Below are 15362 nucleotides of genomic sequence, written 5' to 3'. Positions count from 1 at the left end.
GATCTCAGAGCAGAGGCTGGGCCCAATCCTGGTAAATAGGAGTTGGGTCCCTTGTGGACAAAACAGGTGTTTAGACCAAATTGCTCCTCTCTTAAGTGTAGTCTTTGGTTCCATGTCCATGGGAACAACAGCAGCAAAACACAAAGCACAATCTCTAGCCAATTCTGACTTCTGGGTTACCTGCTGATCACTCTTCTCTGCATCCTGTCCCAGGCCCGGCACCTACCAGGTGCCCCCTCAGTGGAATGCTGAGGCCTCTGCCTGTGACATGCACAGAGCGGGTACCAAGGGCAGAGAGCAGCCCTGGGGTTTGCCCTGTCAGCGCCCAACTAGCAGACCGGCTGGAGGGGTCTCTGCCTGAGCGCTGGGCTGGGTGTGCGCTGCCATTGTGGGTGTGGCTCCGTGGCCAATAGAGGCTGGCCTGCTGGGGCGCCCACAGCCCATTTCACCAAAACACAGTTCTCACCCCTAGGACCTGTGTGGGCCAGCCCTGGCAGGAGACATGATGTCAGACAAATTAATTCCCCCCTGTGCCTCAGTCTCCATATCTATGAAATGGGAGACTAGATCAGGGATGGCAAACCAATGCATCTACCTCTTCTGCACCCCAGGCAAGCATCCACTAGTCACAGGCTCTTTCCTTCTGGGCAGGACATGGCCTTTGAATCCCTCCTCACTAACACAGGCTCTAGGGTTAGTGGTTGCCAAGGGTTCTTCCTTCCCTGCCTCGTTTTATTCCAGGATTCCCCTGGAGTGGGGAGCCCACTGGAGGGGCACCTCGCTCATGGGGAAGCCAGTGGGTTTCTGGTGGTTTGTCTTGGCCTTGGAAGACTTCATAGCATGGAGGCTGGTGTGACACAGGCAGAACTGTTCTGAGTACATGGGATCAGGGATGTTCTCAGCCTGGACCTTTGACCTTGAACCACTCTGGTCTAACGAAGCGGTGAGAGCCAGGAGGAGGTGTGTCCTCCTTTGCCCTCTGTGCGTCATCATGCAGGCCACCGGATCCATCCTGCCAAGCCTCAGCCCCCTCCAAACTGTACGGCAGGGGATTAAACGCACACATTCCAATCTGGCCACCTTTCAGCTACATGATCCTGGGCAAGTACTTAATGTCTCTGAGCCATAATTTCCTCATTTGAAAAATATGGTTGATAATAGACCTGCTATGCGCGTTGTCTGAGGCCACTGTGCGTGCCGAGCACACAGGACTACACGGATGCTCAAAAGGCTGCACCAACCAAGTCACTTCTCACAGTCATCTGTGGTGTCTGTAGGTCCTGCCATGCCGATGTTTTAATAATCCTCACAGGAACAGGTGCCTGGACCATCCAACCAACCATACTCCTCATAGGAGCCGAGCTCCGAGAGGTGTGTCTTCTCAGGGTGCTGCCTGAGCCCACCCCTGCATGCGCCCTAAGCCTGAGACCAGCCTGTCCCTGCTTCTAGCCCTGCCCAGGCTCACCAGTCTCAGGGGATACCTGCTGATCCATTAATTCAGAAGTTGAGAGGTTTCACTTCAAAGCAGAAACCTTTATTAAGACATAAGCCAACAGAAGCCCATGGCACCAAGATTTCCCCATGGAGAAACAAGTTGGGGAAAAAACGCATGCATCTAGGAAAGCTTTGGCATTGAAAAAAACAGACAAAAAACTGCAGCCACAGTAACAGCAGCAGATCTTCCCCTAACCAAAAAGTCAATGGTGTTGTTTCAAAGCAAAACCGAGAGGAAGCCGAGGAACCCCGCCTAGTCACAATCTCAAATTCCCACCACTAGGTCTAACGTGGTCCTGCTTGTGAAAAGGAATCGCTGCCGGAGTTTCAGGACTGTATTTTGTGACTCTGTGAGGCTTCCCTGAGGCTGAAAACCCTCCTAGGGGCTGGGTAAGTACGGCAGTGGGAGTTTCTGCAGAGGCAGGTGGCTGTGAAGTCTGCATGACAGGAGTGATGGTCAAAATATATAACAAACAGCACAACTGGAGCATGACCGGTCAGAATGGAACCACTGGAGCAGGCCCCAGGCCAGGCCTCAACCCGTTAGCTGCTGTGTTGTGGGCAGGTGGGGGCAGGGACCTGAGAAGGCCAAGGCTGGGCACCGCACTAGTGGGGGAGGGCCTTGACCCGTGCTGTGACCATCTGGTATGGACGTACACACATCAATATTCTGACAACCCAAGTGTGGCACTGGCGAATCCCAGGCTGGATGCTGGCACCCTACAAATGGTGACCACGCCGAACGCAGGGGCTGATCCCCACCCCCACACCTGCCCCCTACCTCTTGAGCCCTTTCTCCTTCAGGGGCACCTCGCTCAGGCCAGCGCCCCGCCCTGTCCAGTGCCCGCATTTCTCAGTGGGAAGAGGTTTGTGGCCGCTGCCTGTTAGGACCCTCTAGGATGTAATGTGGCCTGTGAAATGCTGTAGTTTGAGAGTTTGCCTGATACCCACCCCAGCCCACATGTACCCCAAATAACTCACAGACTAGCCCTGCCTGCCTTATCCATCGCCACCCACCACCCTTCTGACTGCTTCCAACCAGCAGTTACCTGTCGGCGGAGACATCCTCCCCTATGAACTGAGCCTTACTTGGCAACATCTCCCTGGACCCTGGGTTGAGCCTCCCCAGTGGCGGAGGATGCAGGTTCCCTTCAGGGTTTCTTCAGGACCCCGGCAGGCTCTGCCTGGTCTACAGCGAGGCAGCTTGGAACCATGGCCAAGCACTGCTGAGCTGGAATCCTGGGGACTTGCGGTGTGTGCCCAGCCAGCCCCTTCCCCTCTCTGGGCCTGTTTCCCATCTGTACCTGAGGGAGTGGGCATGGCTGAGGCCCCTGTGACCTGCAGCTGGAAAGTGCTGTTTTGAAGACTCTTCCTCTTCATGAAGACACTGGAATTTACTGATTCTGTGGAAACCCAGTGTGTCAGGCAAGGCCACCAGGAGCCAGCACATTCCACTGGAGAGATAGGGAAACTGAGGCCCAGAGTATGAAGCCCACGGCGGAGCCCGGCCTGGAACCAGTGTTCTCCCACCCACCCCCGCTGCTAACTTTCTGAAGGCCAGATACTACCTTTGACCTTACCTCAGACTCTACCAGATCCCAGGGCTGGGCCTCGTGTAGCCTCTTCACAAGGCACCTGCTCTGGTGCTGCTGCAGAGCAAGCCGGACCCTGGTGGCTTTAATCACACTTGCAGAGGGCACTGGGGAGTTATTGCAACTTCCACAGAAACAGGGTGTGCTAGGTTTCAGCTCAGGGGACCCAGGGAGGGCAAATGCTATGAGAGTGGCGAACTTCACCTCTCAGCTGCACCACCAGCAAATGGGGTGACAGCGCCTGCCCGGCTCTCCCCACAGGGCCACGAGGACCAAAGCAGGCGGCTCGGGAGCTGGGCCTCATGCACTCTTCAGTATGGTGGCTTTGTAAGGGTTGACCATGGCTGTCACTCCAGCACCGTGCTCACAGCAGCCAGGATTTAGATTTTTCCCCCTACTGTTTTAACTTTTGTAGCAAAACGGGTGAGCAGAGCATGAAATCAGAGTGCCAGGAAACGTGTGTGTAAGACAATCCCAGGTGTCGGGAGACTTGTGGCCACTGAGATACTGTTTGTGGTGAAGCTCCTGTTTCCATGGTAATCGAATCAGGAGAGAAAAACCAGCTGAACCATCAGGTCTCTGCTGGTGAGTGAAGGACACACCCTCCTGGGTCTTTTCAGAAGGCCAAACAAAGGTGACATGTTCAGGGCCCATGTGCCCTGTTCCCCACCTCCTACCCACCCCCATGACTGCCAGGAGCAGCACTGAGGAGCTCAGGCCTCAGGAGAGTCCAGTGAGAGGACTTCACTGGGCAGGATGTCATGTGCGCAACATTTATTGTACTTAATGAAGCCCTCCAAGAGCCAGGGTGTCCCTCCCGTCGGCCATGCCTTTGGGGAGAAAGCTCAGAAGTGGAAAGTTTCACAGAGCAAGGGTAGGGCACGGGGAATGCTCTGGAGGAGACCATCCTCGATAGGCAAAATTTTCCCTAAAAGTTCTCCAGCTGCAGCAGCCCAGGTTGGAGGCGAGGGGATCCCTGCTGGCCCCGACTTCCCCAGACCACCTCAAGTTCTGCCCTGGCCCCTCTCCTGGCTCCAGGAATGGAGGTTCATTCCCGATGGCAGAGGTCTGGGATCTACTCGTGGGTTTGAAAACAAATAATTCTTCTCCTTCTTGACACATTCCGTTCTCTGCTCTGGGAAAAGTTCTGGTCCAGAGACCCAGCAAGATCACGGCAGCTGTACCAGCTGAGAGGAAGGTGGCCTGCAACCTCGTTCTGTCACCAGGTCTCCTTGGATTTGGGGACACCACCGTCCTGAGACTCAGTGAAAACAGTCTGAGGGGCTACTCCTTCCTCCCCGAGGTCCCGGTTACTGGGTGTTCTCATATTTCAGGTATCTGATCAGCCTGCCCGGGAGCGGCAATGTGTCTAGGAGTTTTATACGATATTTCCCAATGGCCTTTCGAACCCGCAGCCGGCAAAGGTGAGCCAGAGGTCTCGGAGGTTCTGGAAAAGGAGGGAAAGAGAGATGCTGATTTGTTGACAAAGGGTTTGCATCTGTGACCTCTGGCTATGGGAGGTTCCCAGCTGATGTGCTGGGTGAGAGAGGGGTGCCTGCTACTGGTAACCCCAGTCCCTACCAGCTACGGAGACCTGGCACCTACCCACGTGTCACCCTCCATCCATCTGCACAGCCCAAGGAAATCACAGGGTAGGTCCCGTGCCCATTTCCCAGAGGAGAAAACTGAGGCTTGGTGAGGTGTGGGTTTGCCCAGGATCACTCCTGGGACTCCTGCTCCTCCCTCTTCACACAAACCCGGACCCCCAAACACAGCCTCAGCAAAGGCTCAGAAAGTTTGACCTCTTAAGTGCCCCTGCTCATGAGATTCAGCTCTGGGCTCCCCAGGGTGCTGAGAAGCCAGGGTGAGGCCTAGGGGCTGGGCAGTTCCCCGTGGGCTCCAGAATCCCCCTCACTGCCTCCCCTAGGAGGCCTCAGGGGTGCCTCATATACGACAGTTTTCTTAGCGGTGGGGTGGGGAGATGTAGGACTAGGGACAGATGCAGCTTGTAATGGTCATTTTTTTCAGACCTGGGCACAGGATCAGGTATAGGGAAGGTGTCTGTTGAATCAATGTCATTCATTGACTCATTCATTCAACAAGCACATGCTGAGCTCCTTCACTGTGCCTGGCCCTGTGCTTGGGCCAGATATGCAGAGGTGCCTGCCCAGGGGCTGTGGGGAAGGCTTCCACACCAGGCAGCAGATGGTGCCATCTGAGCGGGGGCTTGAGGGGTGGGCAGGAATCTTCCAGGTGGGTTAGGGAGGCAAGGGCATTCCAGTAGGGAAAACAGCAACTGCCAAGCCTAGCAGGTCCTGGCAAGCTTGGGGGGGAGGGGGTGTGGAGGGGAGTGGAGGGCCAGGCAGCTGGGGTGTTGCTGAGCGAGGCGTCACGTGCCCTTCTTCCCGGAATAATGATGTCAACACCATAGCATTACATGGAAAAGCACGTGGGGAGGGTTTTGCAGATGGAGGGTGGGCTGTAAGGTGACAAACATAGGTACTGGTTAAGAACTATTTGTTCTACCTGTTAGTAACTGTTTATTGCACACTAAAGGTCTCTGCACGTTTTCCCCTGCGACGTGGTTTAGTTGTGAGGGATTACCCTTCTCTAGGGAAGGCAGGAGGAGGGGACAGAACGCTGGGATGACATCCAGGCATGGACTACTCCACCCTCTAGTGGCCAAGGATCGTGGTGACAGCAACCAATTATTCATTAGCTCAATGAAGTTTTGGTGTGCATCTAGAGTGATGCCACCCTTCCTCTGTCACTCTCCCAGGAACTTTATCAAAGGCCTCTCAATTCGAGTGCTTTTCAGGTATCTGTACAAATGAAAACTTCTACCGCAGGCTTGTGTTCAAAAGGGTACGGGGATGAAGGAGAAACTTGGTATGACAAAGTGGGGACACTTGGGGCTGGGCACCAAGGCAGTACAATCTCACCCGGGGACGGGAGCAGCATCTGTGGAATGACAACACAATAACCTGCTTCAGGTCAGACTCCATGTCACTCAACTGACAAACGCTCGGCCCAAGATGGGACTGTGTCCCTTAGAGCCAGAGGAAGCCCCGGGCTAGCCGAAACTCCTCTGTGCAGATGCCCATTCTGACACCTGTGGCATCCAGTTCAACTGCTCCTGATGCCTCACCTGTTCAGGTGAGCTCTATAACGACTAAGAGGGGTTCTGCTTCCTCGGCCTGACTTGGCCAGGCTTCCCCATTTACCCCGCACATACCAGCTGGATGGTGGCCACAGCCCAGTTCACGGTGCCAGGCACACCCACTTGCAACAACTGCAGGTGGGTAGAGTTGGGGGGCACTGGACAATAAGCCTGCCCAATCTCCTCTGTTCAGGCAGGAGGGGCATGCCCACGGTCTCCCAGCAAGTCCCTGGCAAGGTTGGCTCCAGAATTCAGGGGGCCTGTCTCTTAGACCAGTACTGCTCCAACGGTGGTCTGTGGACCAGCAGCATTGGTGCCACTTGGGAGCCTGTTGAAATGCAGACTCTCAGGCTCCACCCCAGACCTGCGGAATCAGAAGCTGCACTTTTAGCAAGATGCCCAGGTGCTTCGTTTGTACTTTACAATTTACCCTAGTCCACAGTCTCTCCTGTGGCCCACCACACTGCCCCAAAACATGGGCAACACACTCCAAAGGATCCGATACCCCTTAGGGAGGTGGAATTGTCTGAAACATCATGGAAAGATTTAGTAGAGGGACTCTGGGGAGGGACAAGGCTGGGTTTGAATAACTAGCTGTGTGACTTTGGCCCAGGTTACATAATCTCTCTTAGGAGCAGTTTCCTCATTTATCATCCAAGATGTCCCAGCCACACTGAATGGGGCACACAGAACAGAGCCTGGCACAGAGCAGCTGCTCACCTATGTTAGTAACAGTCACATTCCCTGAGGCCTGGGCCTCTGAGTCAGGCAGGGGAACCTGCCAGCAGCAGCAGCAGCAGCCCTACCTGCCTTCTCCTTGATGACGGCCCAGTCCTCGAAGCTGTCGATGTGCTCCTTCAGCCGTGAGCACAGCTGCACGTTTCCTACATAGTCCAGGAGCACATCGATGATGGGACCCGCCCAGCGGCTCACCTCCGGGGTGGACAGGATCTCACAGAACTGAAAGAGAGCACACACCAGTGCTGGGTGCCCAAGACCAAGGGCACTGCCCAAGTGAGCTCATCCTGCAGGGGGATCCTGAGGCCAGGGAGGGCAGGGGCTGTGTCTGCAGACAGATGCTGGGCACTCCCAGGCTAGGATCTACTTCTACAAATCCACCCCCTCAACATGCTCCCTCTCAACACAAGCCTCTGCTGCCAAAAGTGGAAGATGGGTACCTTGGGCAAGTCATATCAGCTCTCTGGTCCCCAACTTCCTTGTCTATAAAATAGGTATATGACACCAACTTCAAGGGGAATTAAAATTTTTTAAATGAAAATTAAGGTAATATGAACATAAACTTCTTTGCACCCAGTGGGTAGCCCATAAACGATGGCCATTAGCCATCATAGTTATCTCCAAGAGAAGGGCGTTTCCAACTTCCTTTTCATTTTAAGTTCTGACTTTTAAAGCAACACCACGGACAGGCCCTGCCTCTGCTTCACTAGCTTTCTGCACCTCACCTGACCTCACTGCCCGCTTCAGGGTCCTGCTCATTTGCCATCACATGCCAGGTGAGGTTTGCTGGAGGCGGTGAGCCCCTCAGTTTTGCAGAGTTCCCCGCCAACCCCCTGCTCCACTGTCAGTTCCTTGAATTCCCCAAGAGAGTAGGACCAAAATAAGGATTTAATTGTTCACGTGAACTACGAAGTTCCGCTGCCTCCCAAGTGTGCTAACTACTAGCCCACACTCCCTCCAAAGCGCACTAACCACTAAACACCCTGCCTCTGAACCACCTTCAGGACCACGCTCTGCTGCCTCCAAACTCGTCCACACTCGCGCCAGTGTGTTAACCACCAGTCTACACCGCCTCCAAAGCACCTTAAGCCACCTGATCGGCTGTCTCCAAAGCGCGCACGAGCCAGCGGGCCACCCCGCCCCGGCGCGCCCTGCCCACCTGCACCACGCCGGGCGCCTTGTCGCCGGCGGCGGGCGCGTCGTTGAACCTGCTGGAGGGCGGCGGGGCGGGCGGGTGCGGGCCGTTGCCGTACAGGCAGGAGAAGCAGGGCTCGCCGTCGCAGCCCAGGTCCATGAGGTGCTTGAGCAGCGCCACGTACTTCATGGCGAACATGATGGTGGCGGGGAAGGCGGTGGGGTGCGTGGCGATGTAGGCGTCGATGTCGGCGCCGTGGTCCAGCAGCAGCTGCATGGTGCGCAGGCAGCCGTGGCGGATGGCCACGAGCAGCGGGCTGATGACGTCGCGGTTGGGGTCGGCGCCGGCCAGCAGCAGCAGCTCGGTGGCGTGCACGTTGTTGTTGACCACCGCGAAGTAGAGCGCCGAGCTGCGGCGGTCCTCGTAGAGGCGCGCGCGCTCGGGCGCCAGCGGCGCGTTCACGTCGAAGCGCGCGCCCAGCAGCGCCTCCAGCACCTCGTCGTGGTTGCGCTCAGCCGCCAGGTGCAGCGGGCTGATGCCGCTCCTGCGCACGCGCGTGCGGCTCGTCACCGGCAGCAGCATCTGCACGATCCTGCGGGGGGGGGGGGGGGTGCGGTACGTCGGGGCCGGTCCCAGTCCCGCCAGCAGGGGGCGCCGAGGGGCCGGCCGGTCTCACAGTCACCACATTGGGGAGGGTGGGTCTGCTGCTAATCCCCACTTTACAGATAAGGAGACTGAGGCTCACAGAACTTCAACCATCTTCCCAATGTCACAGAGCCAGTTAGGGATGGGGATGGGCTTCAAACACTTAACCCTTAGCCTCCAAAGTCTGAGTTCTCAAAAACCTCAGCCAGACCCGACTGTGGTTGCAAGGATCTCCTGCTGACTTATTTCAGGCCAAGGGGCTTGCCCATTCCCAGCTCAGTTATCTGGAGGAATTGACTGGAAGGCCCCTAAGCCCAGCGAATGTCCAAGCTACTCCCTGCAGGAGGCAGTGGAGCCTAATGGTGATGTTTGGGGCCAGACCCTGCCCCACCTGGGGGAAGACAGACAGAGACAGCCAGATCTGAGAGCTCACCATGTGCCAGGAGACTTCTAAAGGCTTTACAAATGCTATTTAGCTTAATCTTTACGACAATCCAGAAAGTGTGTTTCATCATTGCCATCTTGACCATGAGAAAAATCAAGAATCAGAGAAATTAAGGGGCTTGCCCAGGCCATCTAGTCAGGAGAGGTAAACCAGGATTTGTTCCCTCCTCTGACTCCAGGGCTGAGCTGTCCTGCATTCCTGTCTTGCTATCCTGGGGCCCTGGCCCTAGGGGACAGGTGTAGACAAATGTGTTTGGCCCCAACCACTCCTGCTCCAGGCCCAGGTCAGCCAACTGGGACCAGGAGATCACCTGCTCCCCTCCTATGTGATGTCTATGCCTCCCCTGAAGGCTGACTCGAGTTTCTCCCAGCCCCTCCGGCCTGCCGTTGGCTTGGAGAGCTTGGTCAGTCACTGCTGAGGCTGGAGCTCCCTGCTGCCCCTGTCCCCTCTCTCGCTGACTCAGGCACTGCTCTCAGCTATTTACCCACATCAATTAGCTGCTCCCAATAGCCCAATGAGGTGAGCACTGGCATTACCCTCATTTTACAGATGAGGCAACGGAAGCCCAGAGGGTACGTAACTTCTTCAAGGTTACAAAGCCAGTAAGTGACGGAGCTAGGAATTTGAACCCAAGCAGTTTGACCCCTGAGGCCACACTCTTAACCATTCCCCTACTTCTTGTGCAGCAGTCATGGTGACAGCTGATATGTCATGGAGTTTTGCAATCTTCACAACGTGTTGACTTCCCTGCCCCATTTCACCTTCACTGTAGCCCTGTGGGGTAGCCAGAGCAGGTCTGTGGCCTTCTTTTTCACAGATGTGGCTCAGACCAGCAGTGACTAATCAAAGGTCATAAAACTGCTCAGGGGGCTTGACCCCAGGAGTTTGACCTCTTGTTTTGGCTCTCTTCCCCTAGACCCTGGCCGCCTACAAGACCCTAATCCGTCCAATCCCTGGTGACAGGTGACCTCACAGCCTCATGTGGGTCTCCAAGAAGTAGCCATGTGAGGAAAGCAGGTGCCACCAGGCCTGTTCCCACGCCTCTCGCCTCCTGGCACGCCTCCTTCCCTCCAGCATCCTGGAAATCTGATGCCAGCGACCTCCTGCTGGGATCTCAGTGGAAAGTATTATTATTGTTAGTGACGCTGTGTTTGGCTAAAATCTGTCTCTAAAACCTCAAAAGGAAATTCACACACCCAGGGGGCTAATTGCCTCCTAATTTCTGTTTGTGCAGGCACAGGAGGCTTGACCTCGCTCTGCAGAGGTGCTGCTCAAAGGCAGGGCTCAAGCTTCACCCTGGACCGTGGCCATCGCCAACAAATGCTCTGTAACAGCCATAACATGCCCAAGCACGGGAAAGAACAGCAAGAAGGACTGCCCCGGGGCCGCTGGCCAGATGGGGCTGGTATCTCTGGCAGGTCGCAGCTGGTGTCCAGCAATTCCCTGCCGAACCAAGGGAAAGTGGCAGAAATGTGGGAACTCGCCGGACACTGCCTTGGGTCCCAGAAGCATCGTTTTAGTAATGTAGTGAATCATTGTTTTGTCGTGTGCTCTGTAGGACTTGGCATTCAGAGAATAAATGTGGAATGCTGGATGGAATCTGGAGATCAGTGTTTCCAGCCCTCCCATTTTACAGAGGGGGAAACCAAGGCCCAGGCCTGGGGTGAGGAAGACAGTGGGGTTGCATAGAAGGTGGATGGCAAAGCCAGGCCAGAATGTAGGTGTCTAGATGCCCTGGGCCAGGCCTGTCCATGATGCCCCTCTCTCCTAACCATGGGGAGTGGCCACACTGGTGGCCCCACTGCACATCATTACTCCTCTCCCCCAGCCCATTTCATGAGGCAGAGAGAAGAAGATTGAGTGGGTGACCCCACAAAACAGGCTGGGGTAACCCCATCTCTCACACAGGCAGGTCCTGGGATCACAGAGGTCTGTTGCTCAAGTTGCACCCTATGAAGAGGAATGAAGGGGACCATCACCTGAGAGAGCCTAGGTATCTGGCAGGCCTGGTTCTCCACCCTCTCTTTCCCCTCCCCGATGCAGGGATGCATCTGCCAGCTCAGTTTTGCCTGCCTGGGCCCTGACACCAGAGCAGCCCCAGCTCAGGGTTGCTCCAAGGGGATCCAGCACAGCAGTTCTGCAGGTGTGATGGGCTGCTGGGCCAATTCTGGCCTCGGACCTCAGTCTCAATAACTGGGCCCCTCCCTTGTTCCTGGACCCACCAGTAACTGAACCCACACTCCTTGCCCCAGGCTTTGGTCCCCCCACCCAGGATTCTAGTGTCCTTGAGGTAGTAGCCTTGCCATGCTGCCTGTGTCTGGCTCTGTTGTCCCGTCTGAGTCCAGCCCAGCAGCAGGGAGTAGGCAGAGAGCTTTAAGCTTAGCAGTATGGGGGTCCCGCTGGGGAATGAGGAAACTGGGAGGCTCAGAATCAGCTGGTCCTGAGTTACACAGGCAGCTCTGCCTCTCAGCACTGGGCTACCCCAGGCATGTCACTTAACCTCTCTGAACTGCATCCATAACAGAGGGGTAATTAATTATACTAATAGTGATGTTGATGATGATGATGATGACAGCTGTAGTTACCCTTTATTGCACCCCTGTGGGTTGCTGTAAATACTTTACTCTCTTAACTAATAATGATGATAATATTCTTGAGCACTAACAATGTTCCAGGCACAATTTAAAGTGCTTTACACATTTACTTCATTTAAACCTAAAGTGACCTGATGAGCTAAGAACTTATCTCATTTACTCTTCATAACAACCCAGCAAAGTGGGATTGCTATGCCCAGATTACAAAACACAGTTTAATATATCTTTCACCAAAGCTGCTTTTGAGGATAAAAAGAGATCTTACACATCAGTTTGATTGGCATACAGTAGGCAGTCAATAAATAGTGGCCATTGATATCTTGACCATGAGGGTGATTATAGCCAACTGCCCCTGCTGTACCAGACACAGAGATGTTCTGGGTCACTGGGTCATGGTGATATGACCTTTGTCACCATTCAGTGGAAATGTGACCAGTGGACCTGACTTTCACCTGGGAGCCAGCTGTCAACACTGCCACGTGTGTGTGTGCGCATGAGTGCACACCCTAGTGCATACATGGATGTTAGAGGATGCAATTACATCATTTTACATGTGATGTTTATGCTGAAGACAGAAAGGCCCCACCAGTGGAGAATCTGCCTGAGGGTGTTCTCAAGGGCACAGCAGGACTCCTGCCCACAAGGGGTGCCTCCCGGGAAAGTCTGCGGCTTTTCTAGGCGATGCAGGAGTGGAGCAGGAGAGCAGTTCCTCCATGAAGGAGGGTGCTGGAAGGGCAGGCATACTGCTACGCTGAACAGGTGTGTCTGGGAGTCTCTGGGCCTTCAGAGAGAGACTGGAGCTTGCTGAGGATGAAAACTGCCAGTTCTCAAACACAGTGCAACTCAGAAACACTCAGAGGATCATTAAAATACAGATTCCTGGGCCCCACCTGATTCAGCAGGTCTGAGGAGGGGCCTGGGAATCTGATGACAGTGATCCATAAACCACATCTTCAGAAACTTTGATGCAAACTTTCATCCTTTTGCTCCAGAAGACACAAGCAGTAAACCTGTTTCCTGCAGAGCAAGGGCCAGCTGATGGGGGCTTGGGGGTGGGGGGTGGGGTTCTGGGCTCAGGATTTCCCCCCACCTTATAGTGTGTGGGGGGCCTTGAGCTCAAGGGCCTTGAGCTCTGAGCCTCAGTTTCCCTTTCAATTAATGAGGATACTAACTTGCCTGTGACTGTGCTTTATAAACTGCATTTTAACCTAATGTGTTAAATATTCTCTATTTTGTCTTATTCTGAAAAGAATTTTAAGTGGGTTGCAAAGAGTGATAAAATAGAGCAGTTAATATAAATTGGAAGTTGAAGAGAAAGAATAAAAAGCAAGGGTGCCAGAAGTGAGACCCAAAATACGACTCTGTTTTCTGTTGGCCACAAAAGAGATGCTTAGATACGGTTCTCTACCCAGGCTGCACAGTAAAATCACCTGGGCAGATTAAAACACTCCGAAGCCTGGGCTACATCCCAGACCAGTTACATCAGAATCTCTGCAGGCGAGGCCCCGGCCTCAGGGTTTTTAGTGATCCAGGGGTTCCGGTGTGTAGCCGAGGCTGGGAACCGCTGCTTCCAGTGTTAGCTTTGGGGCATCTGCTCTCGTCTCATACAGTTTCTTAATACACCTAGCTTTGGTGGTGATCTTTAATTTCACAAGATGACTTTGCTAAACTGGAAGTGACCAAGATGTTGGGACTTCAGGGCTCTAGTCTCAGCCGTGCCTGAATGTCACACCCTCCAGTTAAGTGTGCTAAGGAGGAGGCACTATCTGGCAAAAAGCACTGGGCTCCTGCTCTGCTTTCCATGCTGTGCACGGGCAGGGTGTGTTGGCAGGTGGCTAAATGCAGAATGCTATGAAATGTCACATCAAATCCCCAAGCAGCCCATTCAAGGTCAGCATGGAGAGGGCCTTAAATCCACATGCCCAGGGAGTGGGGGAAGAGCTGGGGCTCACTGGCCACAGGCCTTGCCAAGTGGCAGAAGCTGCTGGGAACCAGGCTTTAACCCTATATTGGGCAGCGCTCAAAAAGTGGCCTGGCCCCGCCAGCTCTGAGGGACAGAGGGAAATGAGGTCTGGGAATGCAGGGTGAATACCCAGAGAAATCTCCTTGGGAATCAGCATGAATTCAAAGCAGGAGACTTCGGGAGAACATAAACCATTCACATAGGTGGTTCTAGGCAGGATCCACCCTGTTCCCCGGTCATCCTTAAGGACACTCGGCACTCCTTCAAGTTCTCTTCCAACTAGGCCCAGACTGCCAACATCTGGGTCCACTTGAAGGCAGCCCAAGTGGCGATCCCAGCTCTGCCACTATCTGGCAAGCCCCTTCCCATCTCTGGCCTCAGTCTCTTCCTCTGTAAAATCAGGGGTCAAATTAAATCAATGTTTTCCAGGGCTATGAGGGGCTGGATCTGGTTTGCTCAGGGAGCTTTTCACAGAGGGCGTTGGGCTCCTTGTCTCCTGTAGATTCTGGTTCACTTTTTCTGGAATGTGTCATTTAAAAAACAGCCCAGAGTGACTCTGATGTACAGTTAAGTTTGTGGGAGTCAGTGAGCCAGGAGATTTCCAAAGTCTGCTCTTTCACTCTTTGGATGTGTCTGGGGCTAGACTCAAGGTGTACGGCATCTGCTCACTCTGACTGATGCTGGACACTTTATGGAACCGAAGAGAAAGCGGACGTCTTGCCCATCGCCACTGCCTGGCGTGAGTTGCTTTCTTCCCCCCATTGGCTTAACTGAAAAGTGAAGGGATGTACTCTCCCTTCCTAAGACAGAACTACTAAGAACTACTAAGCACTACTGGGTGCCGGGTGCTCGGCTAGGTGCCTTGTTTCCATTCTGGATCCACTTATGTCCACTTCACTAGTCTTCACAGCAATACTGTGAGGCAGATGTCACTATCTCCCACTTTACAGAAGAGGAAACTGAGGCTCAGAAACGTTAAGCAAATTGCCCAACAGCCTCAGCAGGATTCAAACCCAGATCTGTCTGCCTCGCAATGAGCTATGCTGTCCAGAGAAGACCAGGTCTCCTCTGTTACGTATGGGGTGGGGTTGAGGGCGTCTTTGGTTGGTCCTGTGTGCAGGCAGCCTACAGAGAAGGGCCTGGGGCTCAAGGGGTCAGCTCTCAATCCCGGTGTCTTCATTTCAATCTCTGGAATGTCGCTGTCACCCCATTTCTCTTGGCCTTGGTGAGGACAACAAAAACCTCCCCAACACACACAGTCTGTCTTTCTCACTCTTCTCCATGCCTGGAAGACCAGGATATGATCCCCACAGTGTGCCATCTGGGATATATGAGATGGGATTTTAGGTGAAACTTTCTTTAATAAATGTAAATTGATAATTTTAACAATATAATAATATGATGTCTTGCCTTTTAAAGATAAATAACAAGTAAATCATTTAAAGGAAAAGAGTAAGCAGTGGGAGTGCAGATGTCTAAAATCAGGAAGAAAGCCTGTGAATGGCCAAAGTTTGGGAAATACTGGTCTAGCAGAAAGAGTCTAGTCCTTTGGGTTCAAGTCCTTGCCCTGGGTGTGGTTTGTTGCAAGTCTCTTGA

At 53.9% G+C, this 15362-nt stretch overlaps 1 protein-coding gene across 2 annotated transcripts in view; it reads right to left on the bottom strand.

The window, feature by feature from the left end:
* Positions 1-3845: 3845 nt before the first annotated feature.
* ASB2 (ankyrin repeat and SOCS box containing 2) overlaps positions 3846-15362 on the bottom strand; it is a 42750-nt gene continuing 31233 nt past the window's right edge. For both annotated transcript variants that reach the window (XM_063090472.1, XM_063090471.1), the window contains exons 8-10: positions 8144-8711; positions 7053-7206; positions 3846-4533 (exon numbers count right to left, since the gene is read on the bottom strand). In XM_063090472.1, coding sequence (XP_062946542.1) covers positions 4397-4533; positions 7053-7206; positions 8144-8711 — 859 coding nt within the window. In that variant the 3' untranslated portion in view covers positions 3846-4396. The remainder of the gene's footprint in view (positions 4534-7052; positions 7207-8143; positions 8712-15362) is intronic.

Source organism: Cynocephalus volans, chromosome 3 (assembly GCF_027409185.1).
Source record: "Cynocephalus volans isolate mCynVol1 chromosome 3, mCynVol1.pri, whole genome shotgun sequence".
In the NCBI taxonomy this organism is placed as follows: Eukaryota; Metazoa; Chordata; class Mammalia; order Dermoptera; family Cynocephalidae; genus Cynocephalus; species Cynocephalus volans.
The sequence above is the reverse complement of the archived record's forward strand: the minus strand, read 5'-3'. Positions and strand labels throughout refer to the sequence as shown.